Source organism: Mrakia frigida (assembly GCF_051309035.1).
Source record: "Mrakia frigida strain ATCC 22029 unplaced genomic scaffold BDY24scaffold_10, whole genome shotgun sequence".
Lineage (NCBI taxonomy): Eukaryota > Fungi > Basidiomycota > Tremellomycetes > Cystofilobasidiales > Mrakiaceae > Mrakia > Mrakia frigida.
The window spans coordinates 522,512-537,325 of NW_027481271.1; the positions used below are offsets into that span (position 1 = coordinate 522,512).

The 14,814-nt window shown below is 55.0% G+C and overlaps 7 protein-coding genes across 7 annotated transcripts; 3 read left to right on the top strand and 4 right to left on the bottom strand.

The window, feature by feature from the left end:
* Window positions 1-577: 577 nt before the first annotated feature.
* On the top strand, window positions 578-3,840 carry BDY24DRAFT_440313 (uncharacterized protein; the record flags this gene model as incomplete). Its single annotated transcript, XM_076644513.1, has 10 exons — window positions 578-1,146; window positions 1,308-1,706; window positions 1,772-1,856; window positions 1,944-2,192; window positions 2,274-2,343; window positions 2,422-2,498; window positions 2,579-2,675; window positions 2,807-2,965; window positions 3,069-3,316; window positions 3,418-3,840. The coding sequence occupies 10 exons, from the start codon at window positions 578-580 to the stop codon at window positions 3,838-3,840; spliced, it is 2,376 nt and encodes a 791-aa protein (XP_076498020.1).
* A 387-nt stretch (window positions 3,841-4,227) lies between these two features.
* BDY24DRAFT_369568 (uncharacterized protein) lies at window positions 4,228-5,042 on the bottom strand (the record flags this gene model as incomplete). Its single annotated transcript, XM_076638063.1, has 3 exons — window positions 4,228-4,581; window positions 4,686-4,745; window positions 4,914-5,042. The coding sequence occupies 3 exons, from the start codon at window positions 5,040-5,042 to the stop codon at window positions 4,228-4,230; spliced, it is 543 nt and encodes a 180-aa protein (XP_076498021.1).
* A 261-nt stretch (window positions 5,043-5,303) lies between these two features.
* On the top strand, window positions 5,304-7,898 carry BDY24DRAFT_414058 (uncharacterized protein; the record flags this gene model as incomplete). The annotated part of the gene is made up of 8 exons (XM_076643259.1): window positions 5,304-5,552; window positions 5,664-6,116; window positions 6,217-6,864; window positions 6,933-6,984; window positions 7,064-7,096; window positions 7,195-7,622; window positions 7,714-7,747; window positions 7,837-7,898. 8 exons carry the CDS (start codon window positions 5,304-5,306, stop codon window positions 7,896-7,898), a joined length of 1,959 nt encoding a protein of 652 aa, XP_076498022.1.
* A 261-nt stretch (window positions 7,899-8,159) lies between these two features.
* BDY24DRAFT_414059 (uncharacterized protein) lies at window positions 8,160-9,101 on the bottom strand (the record flags this gene model as incomplete). Its single annotated transcript, XM_076643260.1, has 2 exons — window positions 8,160-8,294; window positions 8,451-9,101. The coding sequence occupies 2 exons, from the start codon at window positions 9,099-9,101 to the stop codon at window positions 8,160-8,162; spliced, it is 786 nt and encodes a 261-aa protein (XP_076498023.1).
* Window positions 8,954-11,603, top strand: BDY24DRAFT_20192 (uncharacterized protein). Its single transcript, XM_076636468.1, has 6 exons — window positions 8,954-9,333; window positions 9,433-9,735; window positions 9,807-9,896; window positions 10,040-10,331; window positions 10,549-10,843; window positions 10,999-11,603. The coding sequence occupies exons 1-6, from the start codon at window positions 9,246-9,248 to the stop codon at window positions 11,317-11,319; spliced, it is 1,389 nt and encodes a 462-aa protein (XP_076498024.1). The 5' UTR covers window positions 8,954-9,245; the 3' UTR covers window positions 11,320-11,603.
* On the bottom strand, window positions 11,575-12,913 carry BDY24DRAFT_20200 (uncharacterized protein). The gene is made up of 2 exons (XM_076636470.1): window positions 12,831-12,913; window positions 11,575-12,739 (listed from the first exon to the last, which is right to left on the bottom strand). The coding sequence occupies exon 2, from the start codon at window positions 12,542-12,544 to the stop codon at window positions 11,888-11,890; it is 657 nt and encodes a 218-aa protein (XP_076498025.1). The 5' UTR covers window positions 12,545-12,739; window positions 12,831-12,913; the 3' UTR covers window positions 11,575-11,887.
* Window positions 12,914-14,553, bottom strand: BDY24DRAFT_20199 (uncharacterized protein). Its single transcript, XM_076636469.1, has 7 exons — window positions 14,318-14,553; window positions 14,098-14,205; window positions 13,936-14,025; window positions 13,724-13,831; window positions 13,585-13,632; window positions 13,387-13,500; window positions 12,914-13,309 (listed from the first exon to the last, which is right to left on the bottom strand). Exons 1-7 carry the CDS (start codon window positions 14,405-14,407, stop codon window positions 13,193-13,195), a joined length of 675 nt encoding a protein of 224 aa, XP_076498026.1. The 5' UTR covers window positions 14,408-14,553; the 3' UTR covers window positions 12,914-13,192.
* Between the last annotated feature and the right edge of the window lie 261 nt (window positions 14,554-14,814).

The following is a 14,814-nucleotide window of genomic DNA, read 5'->3' on the forward strand; positions in this document are numbered from 1 at the left end:
CGCTTGGAGGGGTAGATTTTGTTCTCGCTTTTGTTTTCCTGTTGGTTTTCCGTTTCTTTGGATGATGTACTTGTTGATTGAGTCTGGGTTTGGGAGAGGGAGAGAGAAAGAGTGAAGAGGTGACTTCGACGCGTTGTGAGCTATCGGATCAGAAGCGGCCTTGTTCTGGAAGCTTTCAGTAGGTTGAAAGGGAAGTGAAAGATCGAGCGGTTTGTTCTCGGGCCAGCAAAGGGGAAGAGGGATGGCTGAAGGTGGCTGCGAAGAAAGAACGACGCGTCGCTCAACTCACTGTCTCCGTCCAACTCGTTCTTTCCGCTCACTCGGATCATCTCTTGGAGAAAAGAACCCGTAGCGCAGACACACAAGTCCAGATCAAAAGGATGTACCGAAAACTTACTTTACAACGGTGAGTCACCAAATTCTGTGCCGAAATAGAGCGGAGGGAAGGAAGGACTCCACGCGTCTCACCTTCCTTCTCCTCAACAACCTGTTCAGCTCTGTTTTCACAAATCCCTTCCCTGCTTCCTGTTTGACTTCTAACGCCCACCTTGACCTCCTCCTTCTCCTCCTCGCCAGGATGCCAGAGCTCGACATCCCTCTCCTCGACATGGAGCCTACCTCTTCCCCTCTCGTCCATCGTCGCAAAACGAAGAAGCTCACACCTTGTCGTTTCTGCCTCGGAGTCGTCGTTCTCTTCGTAGGAGCCTCCTTTGCGATCTTCTTCTGGACGATAGGCAAGGTCGCTTACGACGGCCTTGTCATAGCTCGAAATCCTCATCTCGCTCATCACCATCCCGTCAACGAATCGATAGAGGAGATCGGAGAGTCCAACCTCGTGAGGTCCTTCTACGGAGAAGCGAAGGACGGAGGTGTAAACCACTTTGATTTGATCGCTTCGATCTATCACAGGGTCATGGTCAAGAACGAGACTGAGGTGGCAGCTGGGCTGGAACTGGAGGGAGAGGAGGGAGCGTTGACGGTGGTGGTTTCAGAAGAGGACAAAGGGCTGAAGAAGGAGGAGGAGGAACGAGAGCTCGTTTGGGGACCGTGGGAGAGGATTTTCTCAGAGGTCGTGTTGGAAGGGTTGACCTTGAAGTCGAAGGGTGTCAAGACTGTGGCGAAGATTACGATTCCTGGTCGACTCCTGTGAGTGAGGCGAGCAAGAAGAAGAGAGGAGAAGGGAAGGAGCGAAGGAAACGAAGCTGACCTCCCTCTCCCTTTCCTCTTTTACTTCGACGCCTCCCCCTCGCCCTTCGTTCATTCCCTTGCTGTTAACTTCCTCCTACGAATATCGCTCTATTCTCCAGCCCCTCCCTCCGAAACTCAACCGCCAAAGTCGACCTCAAGGCCTCGTTCACGACCTACCCCTCCTCCCTTAACACCCCCGGTCATCTCATCCCCATCAACTCCTCCTACTACCTCGTCCGGAACGCTAGTGACCTCAGCCTCGGCAACACTTTTCCTGCCCCTTGGCCTCTCGTCGGGAACACCATCGAAGAGCAGAACCTCGTCAACCAAACGAAAACCTGGAAACGCCAGCTCCTGCGTTTTGCTATCTCTCAGAACCTGCTCCGAGAAGTGATCCCTTCGGTTGAGGAGAAGAAGGAAACTCCTGGGGACAAGGATGGGTCGGATCTGTCACTCGTTGATGAGGCGGAGAAGGAGGAGAAGGAAGTGAAGGGGAAAGCTCACGCCATCGTCTCGAGGTGAGTCGCGTTCGTTCTCTTGCTTCTTTCGTCGATCTTGGCTGACGAACGCATTCTTTCTTCAGATCGATGGTCACAATGGTTCAGGACTCGTCCGTCTACGCTCTTGCTCCCTTTAAGAAGCAGATGGAGGCTCTTGGGGAATCTCAGGTCAGTCTTCGCGCCTCTTTCCCCTCCCCCGCTCGAATCGTCTCTCGCCATGAGAGGTCGCTGACGCTCTCTATCTTGACTCTTTAGAAAGTATGCAACCTTCTGTTCGCCGGTAAACTCGGAAGCTACAAGCTGAAGGGTCCGATCCCTGACTGCCAGAAGCTCTCGACCTTCGCCGGACGTGGTCATTTCGACAGTTTGTTCGAGATGGGAACCGAGGAGGATGCCGCCGAGTTGAGGGAGATCGAGAAGGTTCAGAAGGAGCTGGAGGTCGTTGAGGAGGAGAGTGAAAAGGAGGAGAGACAGAAGGGGGCGAAGGGATGGAGATATGGACCTGTGAGTTCGTTTTCTGCTTCGAGCGAGCAGGACGTAGACGAGCTGACTCTTTTTCGATCTACCTTCTCTTTGATTTCGAAGTTCATTCAAGCAAGTTTTGGCTCGGCGGGACCGGCAGACTTGCTCGTACTTGGGAACGGAACGAGCGAAGGTCAGCTTTCTCATCTTCTCAGCTTCGATCTCTTCTCTTCGCCTTCTTTCTGACTCGCCTCGCCTCTCCATCTCTCAGTCCTCGAAGACGAGCCCGACTTCTCTTTCGACTGGCATCTCACCTTTTCGACGTCTTCTCCACTCAAGGTCGCTCTCGTTCGTCGCCTTCTTTTTCTGCTCTCTCCTCGTCCACACGACATTCGACTGACCTTGTCTCTCCCGCTCTGCGTCTACAGGGTACTGGACTTAGCTTCGGCTCCGACAGTGGCTCCATCTCTTCCAACCGTTCCGCTCACGACATCGCTGGAGGACAAGATACGGCAGAACTCCTCAGTGCGTCGTCCTCTCGTCTACTCCTTCCTTCCTCCCTCCTCCGTCCTCCTGGCCCTCTTTCTCTCTCGATGTTTCTCAAACCTGAACTTGCTTCTCCCTTCTTTTCTCCTGCCACTATTCGACTCCACCAGACGCTCTCATCGGCCATCCCTTCAACCCTTCGACTCGACCCCTCCTTCGAAAATCCCTCCAAACATTCTCGAGCATCCTCACCTTCTTCTCCGTCTTGATCCAAGCTCACTTCTGGATCACGAGGAGCGTCACTACGGGGATCAGCATTCCTGCTCAGGGTTCGTCGATTTTTCATCAACCAGATTTCGCAGGGTTCTTCTGGAGAGCGACGACGAAGAGCTAACTTCTTTCCTCCTGTCGCGTCCTTCTCCTCTCGTCCAGTCATCGACTCCGTCTATCACTACATTTGGTTCATCTGGCAGGGTCTGAGAGACGATCCGGACGTCGGGTTCTGGGTTGGAGCTGTCTTCGTGACCGGATGCAGCAGCGTCGTTTGGTCGTTGGCGTTGAGGTTGGAGTTCTCGTGGTGGGGTTGGGTTCCGGTTTGGGTCAGCAGGAGGAAGGCTACTCATTTGGAGAGAGCGAGCACTCGTTTGGATATGAGGTTCGATTGGAAGCAGAGAGGACTTGTGAGTTTAACGCGTCGTTTCCTCTCTTTCCTCGTCGTCCAAGTCGAGGCGCTGACCTTTCGCGTCGTTGTCTTTCCTTCCTCTCGTCACTCAAACTTTAGTCCTTCCTCGTCTTTCTTGCCGTCTCACTTCTCATTCCCAAACTACCCTACCTCATCCACGCATCTCCTCCCAAACCCCTCAAACCTCCACCAGGCGCGATCGTCTACACCGACAAGACCTGGTACCTCAAGTATCTCGGATCGCTCAACCAGACTAGCAGCCTCATCCTCTTCGCCTCCCAGTTCCTCCTCAATCAACGAGCCAAAACCTTCGGAGCCAACTACCGCTTCGTCGCAGCCATCGACCTCCTTTCCTCCATCGTTCACGCCATTCCCGTTCTTCTCTCGTCGAGATGGGGACGTTGGGAGTTGATGGATCCTTGGGAGGTGACGGATCTGCTGGCGGTGGCGTTGCAGGCTGCTTACGCGTGGCAGGCTTGGAACCTTCCGGAGGTGAAGCAGGAAGAGGAGGAGGACGAGTGAAGGGACGACGCGTCGAAGGGAGTCGATTTTGGTAGGTTTACGAGATCGATTTGTAAGATTTTCAGCTCGAGGACGAAGGAGACGCTACAGGTGTTTAATAGGCAGTGCAAGAAAGAAGAGAAAGGATGAAAGGGTATCGCTACAGAGTGAGAAGAAGGAAAATGATGAGTTCGATTGTCCGAGGAAAGAGAATGGCAGACGGAAGAAGATAGACTAGAATGTGTAGATGCGAGAGACGAGATGAACGAGAAGCGAGATCCAAGTGAAACGATGCCTTATGAAGAACGAAGAAAAAATGCTAGGAAAAAAAGCCCAACCCTTCCCTCCTCCTCCTTCAACGAAAAAACGGCGTCGTCGTGACTCTCGAGAAAAGAAGACGGTCGAGATCTAAGCAGACCCGTACTCCTTGGTTCCGTTCGAGCTGGTTCCGTTGCCTCCTGGGAAGAGGGTTCCAGCCTGGTAGGCCTCGAAGACGGTTCGGTTGACGAGTCCAGATCCGAGAGGGCAGGTGACGGTTCCGTTGACTTCCTGGGTGGTTCCGTTGCTAGGAGCCTCGACGACGAGGTTCTGGGCGTATGTAATTTTTGAGTCGTTATCGACAACCTCGAAGATCAGACTCGTCGCGAACTCTTGGGAAACGATCCAGTAGACTTCGGTCGTGTTGGTGATGTTGGGGTAGACGGCGATCTCCTCGATACCAACGTAGAATCCTCCTTGTCCAATCATAACGGTGAAGGGCTCCTGTAGGAGGGAAGAACACAAGAGGGAGGAGAACAAGGGAAACAACACGTCGAATCAGCCCTCGATTCGATAAAGGTCACCCAGCGGTCTGCTTTGAAACTCACGATTCCAGGTCCGTCAGGTCCTCCCCAAGAGATGTTGGCGATACCGCACTCGGTGAGGTTCTATTATTGACGAGAAAAAGAGCGAGAGAGAGGAGGAGGAGGGAAGGAAGAAGAGGGTTCAGCGTTCGTCTCGCGATTCCAAAGCTGCCGAGAGGCGAGAAGGTTGATCACCCTCGTCCTCCCTTTGTTTCTCTACGAGCTGGCAGAGAAGAGAGATGAAAGACTTACCTGAACTTGGACCTTGACGGAAGTGATGGGAGCTCCTGCTCGAGCGTTGAGGCTGGAGATGGGACTGGCGAGGGCCGAGAAGGGAAGGAGGAGAAGAGAGGCGAGAGACAGCATCGAGGAGGAGAACATGGTGGGCGGAGAGGTTTGGTTGGGTTTGTAGAGGGAAAGGAGGGAGGAAGGACGCGTTTTTTTGGAGGGAGTTGATGGTGGTTGGAGAGAAGAGTGAAAAAGAAGGAAAGCAGGAACCCTTCTTTTTCTTTGTGAGCTAGAAAGGAGGAAGATTTGAAACAGATCTGCACTTTCCCTCCGCTCTCCCTCGTCACCGAGTGTGGCTCCCGTTCCCTCTCTCTCCCTTCCCTCCTTCCCCCATCAACCTTCTCAAGAAACACCATGCTGTCGTCCATCAAATCCATAGCGAAGAACCCTCTCTCCATCGGCAAACCTGCGCAAGAACAGCCCGCCATCTCTCAGCCTGATCAAGACAAGGTTGCCAACTCTCCTCCTCCCCTCGATCAGGATGTGTCGCTCGTCGTAGCTATTGCAGCTTGCATCGCTACCTCGCAGACGAAGGAGGGCCTTGGAGGCTCGAAGGTAGTAGAGGAAGAGACGGAAGCCTGGCTGAAAGCTGTCTGCGAGAACGTGAGTGTTGAGGAGGAAGAGAGGAGAAGAAGAGTCGTCGGCCTCCTCCTCCTTCAAGAATCGAGCTCACCCTTCCCCTCCTCCTTCCCTCTCTTCTTCCTTTCCCTGCAGCTTCAACTCGATCCCTCCTTCCTCCCACCCTCTCCTACGGAATCCGACCTCACTCCCATGCTTCCTCACCTCCCTCAATCCCAATTCCCTCTCGTCGCCCACACTCTTCTCCTGTCCTCCATCTTCCCTCCCAGGCACGACGCTTCCTCGAAGTCCACCTCAGCAACACCAGCAAACTCCCCTCCCAACTCCATCGCCTACACCTCTACCTCCCGAGCCAACGTCTTCCGAACTCTCGCTCTCCTAGGGATCGATCCTCGTCAAATCGTCGTCCGACAAGAAGGACAGGTCGCCGAGGACCTGTTCGAGCTTCTCAAGAAATCAGCCGAAGCCGACGAGGGAAAGACCGCGACGGAGAAGGATAAGGAGGAAGTAGAGAGGGCCAGGAAGGGCAAGGAGGATGGTTGGGGTGGGAAGTGGGGACGCTGGGCTGCAACTGGAGCTGGAGTCGTGGTGAGTCGCCCTCTCTCTTCTTTCGACGCGTCTTCTCCGTCGAAGTTTGAAGCTCGAGCTGACCTCTTTGTCCTTTTCTCGACCTCGCCCGCTTTCTCAGATCGGAGGCGTCGCCATTGGACTCACTGGAGGGCTCGCTGCTCCTGCCATCCTCGCTCTCCTCCCTGCAACCATCGGAATCCTCTCCCCAGCTGCCGCTCCCCTCCTCCTCGGATCGTTCTTTGGACTCGCTGGAGGAGGACTCGCCGGAAGACGTGTCAACCGACGTTGGGCTGGAGTCGGAGAGTTTGAGTTCGTCGAGGTTGGGAGGGAGGACGAGAACGCGTCGGAGAAGAAGGTCGCCGGCGTCCCTTACGAAGTCAGGAAGAAGAAGGGAGTCGTCGCCGTCGAGAAGGAGGTTGAGAAGGAAGAAGAAGAAGTCGTCTCTATCCCTCCTCGACCTCCTAGCTTGACGGTCATCATCGCTCTCCCAGGATTGCTCGTCGACGACGTGGACGAGGGAGTCAAGGCTTGGACGAACGTCGCGTCGAGTTTACGAGCTGGACCTGCTGGAGTGGTTCCTACGGAGGGAGAGGACATCAAGGAGGAGGAGTTTGAGCTGGCGGAGGCGGAGGAGAAGAAGGTTCACGAGATCGACGGGGATGAGGGAGCGTTGTTGTTGAGGGGGAGGGATTTGTACGTCGCGAAGGTTGAGACGCTCAAGATGTTGTCTTCTGGGACGAGTATCAACGATTGGTTCACGAACAAGGTGAGCTTTAGCAGCTTTTCCTTCTGAAGGATTTCGTCCTGAGCTAATTCCTTCCTTCGCTCTTACAGCTCATCGGGAAGGCTGGAAAAGAGGTCATCAAACGAACTTTCGTCAACGCCTGTGAGTCTTCGCTTCCCTTCTCTACCTTCTCCCATGCCACCGATCTTATGCTGACCTTTCATGTCTTCGTATTCTTTAGACTTCGCCGCCGTCGCTTTGCCTCTCACCGTCTGTAAGTACTCAAACACACTCCGCACGACGCGCCTTCTCCCTCCCTCGCTCACTCCCTCCTCTCCTCTTCTTCTCGCTTCCTTTCCTTCCCCCTTACAGACGGCTGGGCCGGAGCCGCTCTCGACAACACCTGGATGCAAGCCGTCGACAAATCTCGCAAAGCAGGCTCCGTCCTCGCCGAAGTCCTCCTCTCTCGCATCCAAGGTTCCCGTCCCGTCGTCCTCATCGGAACCTCCCTCGGAGCCTTAACCATTTTCCACGCCCTCCTCGAACTCGCTGCCTCCTCCAACCCCGTCGCGAAGGAACTCGTCGACTCGGCCATCTTGATCTCGATGCCCTCGGCTCCGAGCGTGTCGCATTGGAAGACGGCGAGAAGCGTTGCTGGACGGAGGATGGTTTCGGGGCATTCGAGGAAGGATTTCGTGTTGGCTAGTGTGGTGAGGCTGCATGAGGTGGTTGGGGGAGCGGTGGAGGCGAGGTTGGATGGAGGGAAGGTGGCTGGGTTGGGACCGGTGGCAGTTGAGGGAGTGAGTTTGAGCGCTCTTGTTTCGCTTCTTTCTCTACTTCGAAATCGAGGACGCTGACTTTTAACCCTTCTCCTTCTCTCTTTCTTTTCAGGTTGAGGATGTAGACCTGAGTGGAGTAGTAGATGGTAAGTCGCGTCTTTCGTTTCTCTCTCTTTCTTCGACGCCCTCTTCCTTTCGAACGAAGCGCTCACCTTTGTTGCTTTCCCTCCTTCAGGTCACTTCGATATCAACAAGAAGCTCCCTGAGATCCTCAGGATCATAGATCTAGACGCTTAGAGCTCCCCAGACTAGATTGTTCGCCTCTCGTTCTGCCCTGACGCCTCGTTGCTTTTGTATCGCTTCATTTACGAACTCTCGATGACTCTCTTCACACCCTCTCTGGATGCTTCCCAGACCCTTTCCAACGTAGCGAGCAAAAGTAGTACAAGAACGAGAGGATCAAATGCAATTGAAAACCTAGAAGTACAAACCCGAACGACGCGTCCGTCTTCTCCTCCGACCTCCCCTTCCCATCCGCGTCCTCCTACCCAACTCGCCTCAGATCTTCCCAAGCACGACATCCCTCTCATCCACATCCCCAGGCTTCCCTGACGATCCAGTAGAGAAGACGTCGATTCCAGAGGTGAGCGAGTCGATGAGGAGGGTGAGTCGGGGGGTCGTGAGGGTTGGTTCCTTTAGGACAAGACGAGAACGAGGAGAACGAAAGGTCAGCTTCTCCGACTCAACCGTAAGAGTCTAGGGCTATCCCATACTCTATAGACTTCCGAGCTCTTGAACTCCCAACTTGACGACAAGAAGCAGGAAAGGAAGAGAAAAGCTCGAGCTCACCTGTCGCACCACGTCCAGATCCTCTCCAAACCCTTTCACCAACTTGCCCATCCAAAACTCTCTAAACTTCTTCTTCTTCAAATCCTCCTCACTCGTCTCCTCCACTCCGTCCATCCCTTCCCCTGCCTTCGTTGAAGGAGGAGGGGGGAGGAACGACGGTGGTTTCCCTCCGTTGCTGAAGGGGAGGAACGCTGGGATCTGGGAAGGAGGAGGCGAAGGCGAGGTGGATGGACGAGGAGGTCGAACGATTCGAGTTGAGATGTGAGGGTTGACCTGGATGGGGTTGGTGTTGGTTGTTGTTGTTGTAGCAGCCGTGGGACGAATGGACGAAGCTCCCGACGACGAAGAAGAGTCGGATTCTGATCCTGATTCCTCCTCGAGTCTCGCCTTCGCAGCAGCAGCGACGGCGGCGTATCCTACCAGAGGAGCGTCAACGGTAGCGGGTTGAGGGGTTGGGAGAGCACCTGGGAGTTCCTTGCCTTTTCCTTTGGCGTCCCTGAGAGCTTGGAGGGCTGGAACGAGGGGAGCTTCTTCGTCCGAGGAGGAGGAACCGTCCGAGCTCGAGGAAGAGTCAGAGTCCGACGCCGCGGCTCGTCTGTTTCTCTTACGAGGTTTGCGTTTGGCGGCGGCGGAGGTGGATTTGGGAGCCATCGTTTGGGAGGAAAGAAGAAGAGGAGGAGAGTGGGTGTTTGGGGTGAAGGAAAGGAGAGGAAGGAGAGTTGCGACCTGAACGAGTTTTTTTCTTTGAACCCTCCTCCCTTTCGCTTCTTGACCTTCAACCACATCCTTAACCAAATGTCTACTCCTCTCGCTCTCCCCATCACCCTCAAGGCTCTTCCTGCTTCCTGGGATACTTCCTCCAAGGTCGCTGGTAAAATTACTCGTAAGTCTCTCGCTCTCGCTCCCTCTTCTTTCCTTCCTTCCCTGTCTTCCTCTCTCTCGCTGACCTTTTCCTTTGCTCCTTTGCTCGTTATCCCTTCAGCTCCCAACACTCACTCTGTCTTCCCTGCTGGACCTTCCTTCATCCGCTCCACCGTCCGAAAGCACCTCCAGCGATCGTTCGACGAGGACGACGACGTTCACGCTCAGCACGCTCACCACCTCGCTTCCAAAGGGAACGGAGAGGAGGTCCTCGGTCCAGACTTCGACGGCCTCGGAGAGGAGGACGAGGACGCGGATACGCTCAACTACGATCCCAAGGAGTGGAAGAAGCAGGATCACTACGCCGTTCTCGGTCTTCACAACTTGAGGTACAAGGCCAACGAGGATCACATTCGAGTCGCTCGTCAGTCTTCTTTCTTTCTTTTGCTGCTACACTCTTGGTTGGCTGACCTCTTCTGTTACGTCTTCTACTAGATCGACGAAAGGTCCTTCGACACCACCCCGATAAGAAGGCCAACTCTGGAGACGCCAACAACGACTCGTTCTTCAAGTGTATCCAGAAGGGTTCGTTCAGCCCTTCCTTCCTTCCTCCTCCCTCTCACCTCACCTCTCCCTTCCCTCTCTTTCCCACCTCCCCACTCCCCAACCTCCCTCTTCCCAATTCACTAACCTCACCACCCCTCTCTCTTCCCTCCTCCCCTTAACAGCTCACGAAACCCTCACCCACGCCGAGCGACGACGCCAGTTCGATTCCGCCGACGAGATGATCGAGGACTCGTTCCCCCCTCCCGCCTCCGTCAAGCCCGACAACTTCATCAAGACCTTTGCTCCCGTGTTCGAGTCCGAGGGTCGATTCTCCAAGAAGCAGCCCGTGCCCTCGCTCGGAACGCTCGAGTCGAGCAGGAAGGAGGTCGAGGCGTTCTACGACTTCTGGTACAAGTTTGATTCGTGGAGGTCGTTCGAGTGGTGGGACAAGGAGGTTAACGAGGGGTCGGATAGGTGAGTCGTCTCAGTCTTGTCGTTTTTTCTAGTTCGGTTGTGGGATCGTGAGGGAGGGAGGGAAAGGGAGGAAGGAGAGACGAGCTCGTTTTTTTTGAGTCGCGTCTCTCTCCTCTTCCTTCCCCTTCTCTTCTCTCTCTTCCCTCCTTCTCAACTCCAACTTCCAAACTCCTTCACTGACTCCCTTCCTACCCTCTTCCTTCGTTCTCTTCCGCAGCCGAGACGACAAGCGATTCCAGGAGAAGAAGAACAAGACCGAGCGAGCTCGAAGAAAGAGAGAGGACAACGTCCGACTCCGAGAGCTCGTGGACGACGTCCTCGCTGCTGATCCTCGAATGAAGAGGTTCCGGATCGAGGAGAAGAAGGCCAGGGACGCCAAGAAGGCCGGAGGGAAGGCTGGGGGAGCGTCGAGCGCGGCCGACTTGAAGGCGAAGAAGGAGGCTGAGGAGGCGCTCAAGGTCGAGGAGGCGAAGAAGGCCGAGGAGGCGAAGAAGACGGAGGCGGATGATAAGGTGAGTGCTTTTTGGGGGTTCGTTTGCGGGCTGGAGGTAGGGTGTTAGGGGTTGTGGGTTGGAGGAAAGAGAGAAACGAAGGAAACGAAGGACGCGTCTCGAAACCGAAAGCTGACCTTCCTTCCTTCCCTCCCCTCCCTCCCTCCCTCCCTCAGGTCGCTCGAGAAGCCGCCAAGAAGGCCCGTGAAGCCGCCAAGAAGAACATCAAGAAGTACAAGAAGACCATCTCCACCTCCATCACCACCTCCAACTACTTCCAACCCACCGGAACCGCCCCGTCCGCCTCGGTCGTCGAGGCCGCCCTCAACGAGCTCGACCTGCTCGTCGCTTCCCTCGAGCCCGAGGAGGTCAAGGTCCTCAAGGAGGACGTCGAGAAGGCTGGAGAGAACGCTACTCAGGTCAAGGCTGCTCTGGTGGCTTGGGGGAAGAAGGTGCAGGAGAAGACTCCGGAGGCGAAGTTTGTGCAGTTCGCTTAGATCTTGCGTAGTCTAGTTGTCTAGGGACGGAGAGAGAGAGAGGTTGATTTCGATGATGCAGGAGAGAGTTGTTAATCGATCTTTTGGAGTGAAGGGAGAAAAAAAGGGAAAGGGAACGAGGAGACGATCCTCGACTTGACGCGTTGGGAAGTCGTCGCTGCTTCCTCTCCCGCCATTCACCTTTCCCCTCTTTCAGCGTGACAGTCGTAAAATCATCGCAAACACCTGAGGCCCTACCTAATCTACCGATCCTCAGCTCCCTCCCTCCCACCACCAGCACCCCACCTCCTTCAACACCCCCTCCCCGTCCAACCCCTTCCCCAAACTCTCCCTCTCCCCCACCCAGTTCAAAAGCCTAGCCACCTGCTTCTGACTCAGCGCTCCCGGATACAACTGACTAAAAATAGGTTGCATCAACTCTGTGGGAAGCTCCAAGATCGGGAAGAACGTCGCTCGACGCGTCCCGACGTCCTGGTCCTCTTCCCGCGACGAAGCCAGCATCACCACCCTCGCCAACCTGATCACCTCCCTCGCAGCCTCCCTCGTGCCCTTCAGCAACCTCCGATTCCTAGCGAGGTAAGGCGCCAGTTCCTCGACGAGTTGCTTTGATTTTTCGGTACTTTGGAAGAGGTCGTCCTCGTCGAAACAGCCGTAGATTTCGAGGTTCTGGAGGAAGCGGTTCCCGTTTGGACCTCTGAGGACGTCTACGAGAGGAGAGAGGTCCTTGGTTGGTGCGAGAGCGTTGGCGTTGAGTCGAAGGTCGAGGATTCCATGAGGGAGGTTCAGGAGTTTGAGGAGGAGAGGGGAGCTGACGGAGGAGAGGGAGGTGAGGTTCAGATGGAGCGCTTTCAAGGACGATGGCGGTTGGTTGGGAGGTAATGGAGGAGGAGAGAGGAGAGCGGTGAGGAGAGAGTGGATAGCTGGCGGGGAGGAGGGAGGGGAGGAGGGAGGGGGGAGGCCGAGGGGGTTGGCGGAGAGGACGAGGGTCGTTAGGGACGGGTGGGCGAGCAGGGAGGCGATCAAGTTGGAAGGGAGGTGAGTGAGCGAGTTGTTGGTGAGGTCGAGGGTGAGGAGGTTCGGTAGATGAGGGAGGTAGAGGGCTAGGAGGTTGAGGGATCGATCTGGATGAGGAGAGAGGTGTGAGCTTCAACTTCGGGACTGAAGCAACTCCTTTAGCTCTTCGTGCTACGAGTACAGACGTAAATTTACTACTCACCATCTCCATCAATGAATCCTAATCCACAATCTGTCAACTTGAGAGATCTGAGCTTGGATTCCGATCCTTTGCCCTTCCCGTTGACATCGTTCAGATCGACCAGTCCTTCGAGCAGGACCTTGAGTCCATCAGGCCCAAAGAGATCGTTGTGACTCAGATCGATTGAAAGAGTGTACGAGCGAAGCTGATAGAAGACGTTAAGACCTGGGAGAGCAAAGAGTAGCTGGATCAGAGCAGAGAAGGAAGGAGGGAGGAGAGGGAGGAGGAAGGAGCAGAGGGGTCGAAGGCTGCTCACCTCCATTGGCGCCAACGAGCTGCCTGTCGTGTAGGATCACAGAGGTTTTCTCCTCCATGTTAAGAGATGGGTTGAGAGTCAGAGGTAGTGCTTGGGGGCTGATGAGTTGAGAAAGTTGAAGGAAGGAGAGTGACGGTTGGGAGGACACGAGCTCTCGACCTCCATTCGAGCGTCATCCTCTCTGATTTCGTCGCGAAGGGAGAAAAGCGTTCCAAGAAAAATGCGTAGCCGTTCGCATCAAGCGAAAATGTCCAAGATCAAGGGAGGAGATGAAAGAACTACGTGGAAAAAGATGAGGTGGTAGAAGAAGAAAAAAGGGGGTAAAGAGCAAAAAGCGAAACGAAGAGGTGTGAAGAGGGAAACTAGAGGACGAGAACGACGAGGCTGAGAACAGCTCCTCCGACAATGAGAGCAGAGGAGAGGGATGCAGCGGTCGAAGATCCTGACGTGGATCCAGTAGCAGAAGCTGAAGCGGCGGCCTGAGGGAGAGTAAGATCGAAGGGAGGGAGTCAGCGACGACGGAAAGGAAAACGCGTCGAAGGAAAGAGGGACGAACAGCCCGGAGGGTTCCTGAGGCAGCAGCGACGGTAGAGGACTTCGCAACGATAGCACTGGTCTTGGCAGCTGTAACGCTAGTGACGGCAGTGGTGGCAACGACAGCGGTCTCTCCCTGAAGAAGAACGAAGCGAGAACGTCAGAGAGGTCAGCGGGGAAGATCGAGACGAGTCGAACGCTGGAGAGGAGGGATACGAACAGCCTTTCCGGCGTCGATGAGGGCTTGAGTAGTCGAGTTAAAGGTTCCCTGTTGGGGAGAAGAGAACAGAGAGACAGGGAGGAAAGTCAGCGAGGCGAGAAACGGTGGGCCAGACGAGCTCAAACCTCAAGTGACTCACGGTCATGGAGCTCAGGGTAAACTTCGAGGAAAAGCTGTTGTACAGAGCTCCGTACTGGGAGTTGGGGTCGACGTAGGAGAGAGAGGTGAATCGGAGGAAGTATTGGTCCTGAAAGAGAGTGGAACATGGGAAAAGAGAGTGAGCCAAAAGGGAGGAAGAAAGAAGCACGTCCTTCTCTCGGACCTCTTCTCTTCCTATTCTTGGCTACTCACCATGTTGGACCCAACCGAAGGATCAATGGTAGCGATGAGCTGACCAGTCTTGGCGACCTCTACGGAAGGGGAGAGGACCTGAAGCTCAACCTGAAGGGAGGAAAGGGACGAAGGTCAAGCGGAGGAAGGAGACGGTCGACAGAGGATCGGCTTTGAACGAACCTGAGAAATCTGCGAGCCGACCCAAAGTCCAACGGAAGCGAGACCGATAGTGGAGAGAGTAGGTGCGTTGGTATCCTCAGCCCAGATGATGGTGCAAGGGCTTCCTCCCTGTCAAAGAGCAAGAAGGAAGGAAGGAAGGTGTGAGCGAGGAAGGAAGGGGGAAAACAACCCATGAGCTCGAGAGCCGAGCCTCCTTCGCTCGAGAAGAGATAAAACTCACGACACAGGGGAGAGAAGGAGTAGGCTGAGTGACGTAGATAGTCGCGAGAGCAGAAGGAACAAGGGCGAGGAGGGAGAGAGCGGCGAGCATGCTGAGAGGAGGGGAAGGGGAGGGAGCGGGAAGGTGGCTTTGGGTTGTCGAGTGAACGAGTGTGGTTGAGAGTTGGAGCTGTAAAGAGCGTGGGGGTCTAGCGGACGAGGGAGAAGCTTGAGAAGGAGAGGGAGAAGGTAAGAAGAAGGGAAAAGGGCAGTGACGGTTGAGGGAGGGAAGAAGGGCAGGAGGAGGACGGAGCGCGACGACACTCCCCTTTCATTTCTCCTCTCTTTCTTTTGGTGGCTGAAGTTTGGCAGGGAGAGAACAACGAGAGGGAACAAGGAAGAAATCATGGAGCTGCTTGCAGATAGCAGGGGAGAAGGACTAATACTCGGGAAATCCAGACTCTCCGGCGAGCAGGCGAATTTTCACAGGGCTTCTTTCGAGAGGGACGTCCTCTCTCC

What these genes read in the sequence shown, in the direction of transcription:
- BDY24DRAFT_20199 (XM_076636469.1), bottom strand. Translation starts at nt 14,407, where the DNA reads ATGCTCGCCGCTCTCTCCCTCCTCGCCCTTGTTCCTTCTGCTCTCGCG. An exon ending in CTCCTTCTCTCCCCTGTGTC is followed by an intron (nt 14,206 to 14,317) that starts GTGAGTTTTATC and finishes GCTCTTTGACAG; the next exon opens with GGAGGAAGCCCTTGCACCAT. An exon ending in CTTCGGTTGGGTCCAACATG is followed by an intron (nt 13,832 to 13,935) that starts GTGAGTAGCCAA and finishes ACTCTCTTTCAG; the next exon opens with GACCAATACTTCCTCCGATT.
- BDY24DRAFT_20200 (XM_076636470.1), bottom strand. Translation starts at nt 12,544, where the DNA reads ATGGAGATGGTGAGTAGTAAATTTACGTCTGTACTCGTAGCACGAAGA.
- BDY24DRAFT_20192 (XM_076636468.1), top strand. Translation starts at nt 9,246, where the DNA reads ATGTCTACTCCTCTCGCTCTCCCCATCACCCTCAAGGCTCTTCCTGCT. An exon ending in GGTCGCTGGTAAAATTACTC is followed by an intron (nt 9,334 to 9,432) that starts GTAAGTCTCTCG and finishes TTATCCCTTCAG; the next exon opens with CTCCCAACACTCACTCTGTC. An exon ending in GGATCACATTCGAGTCGCTC is followed by an intron (nt 9,736 to 9,806) that starts GTCAGTCTTCTT and finishes GTCTTCTACTAG; the next exon opens with ATCGACGAAAGGTCCTTCGA.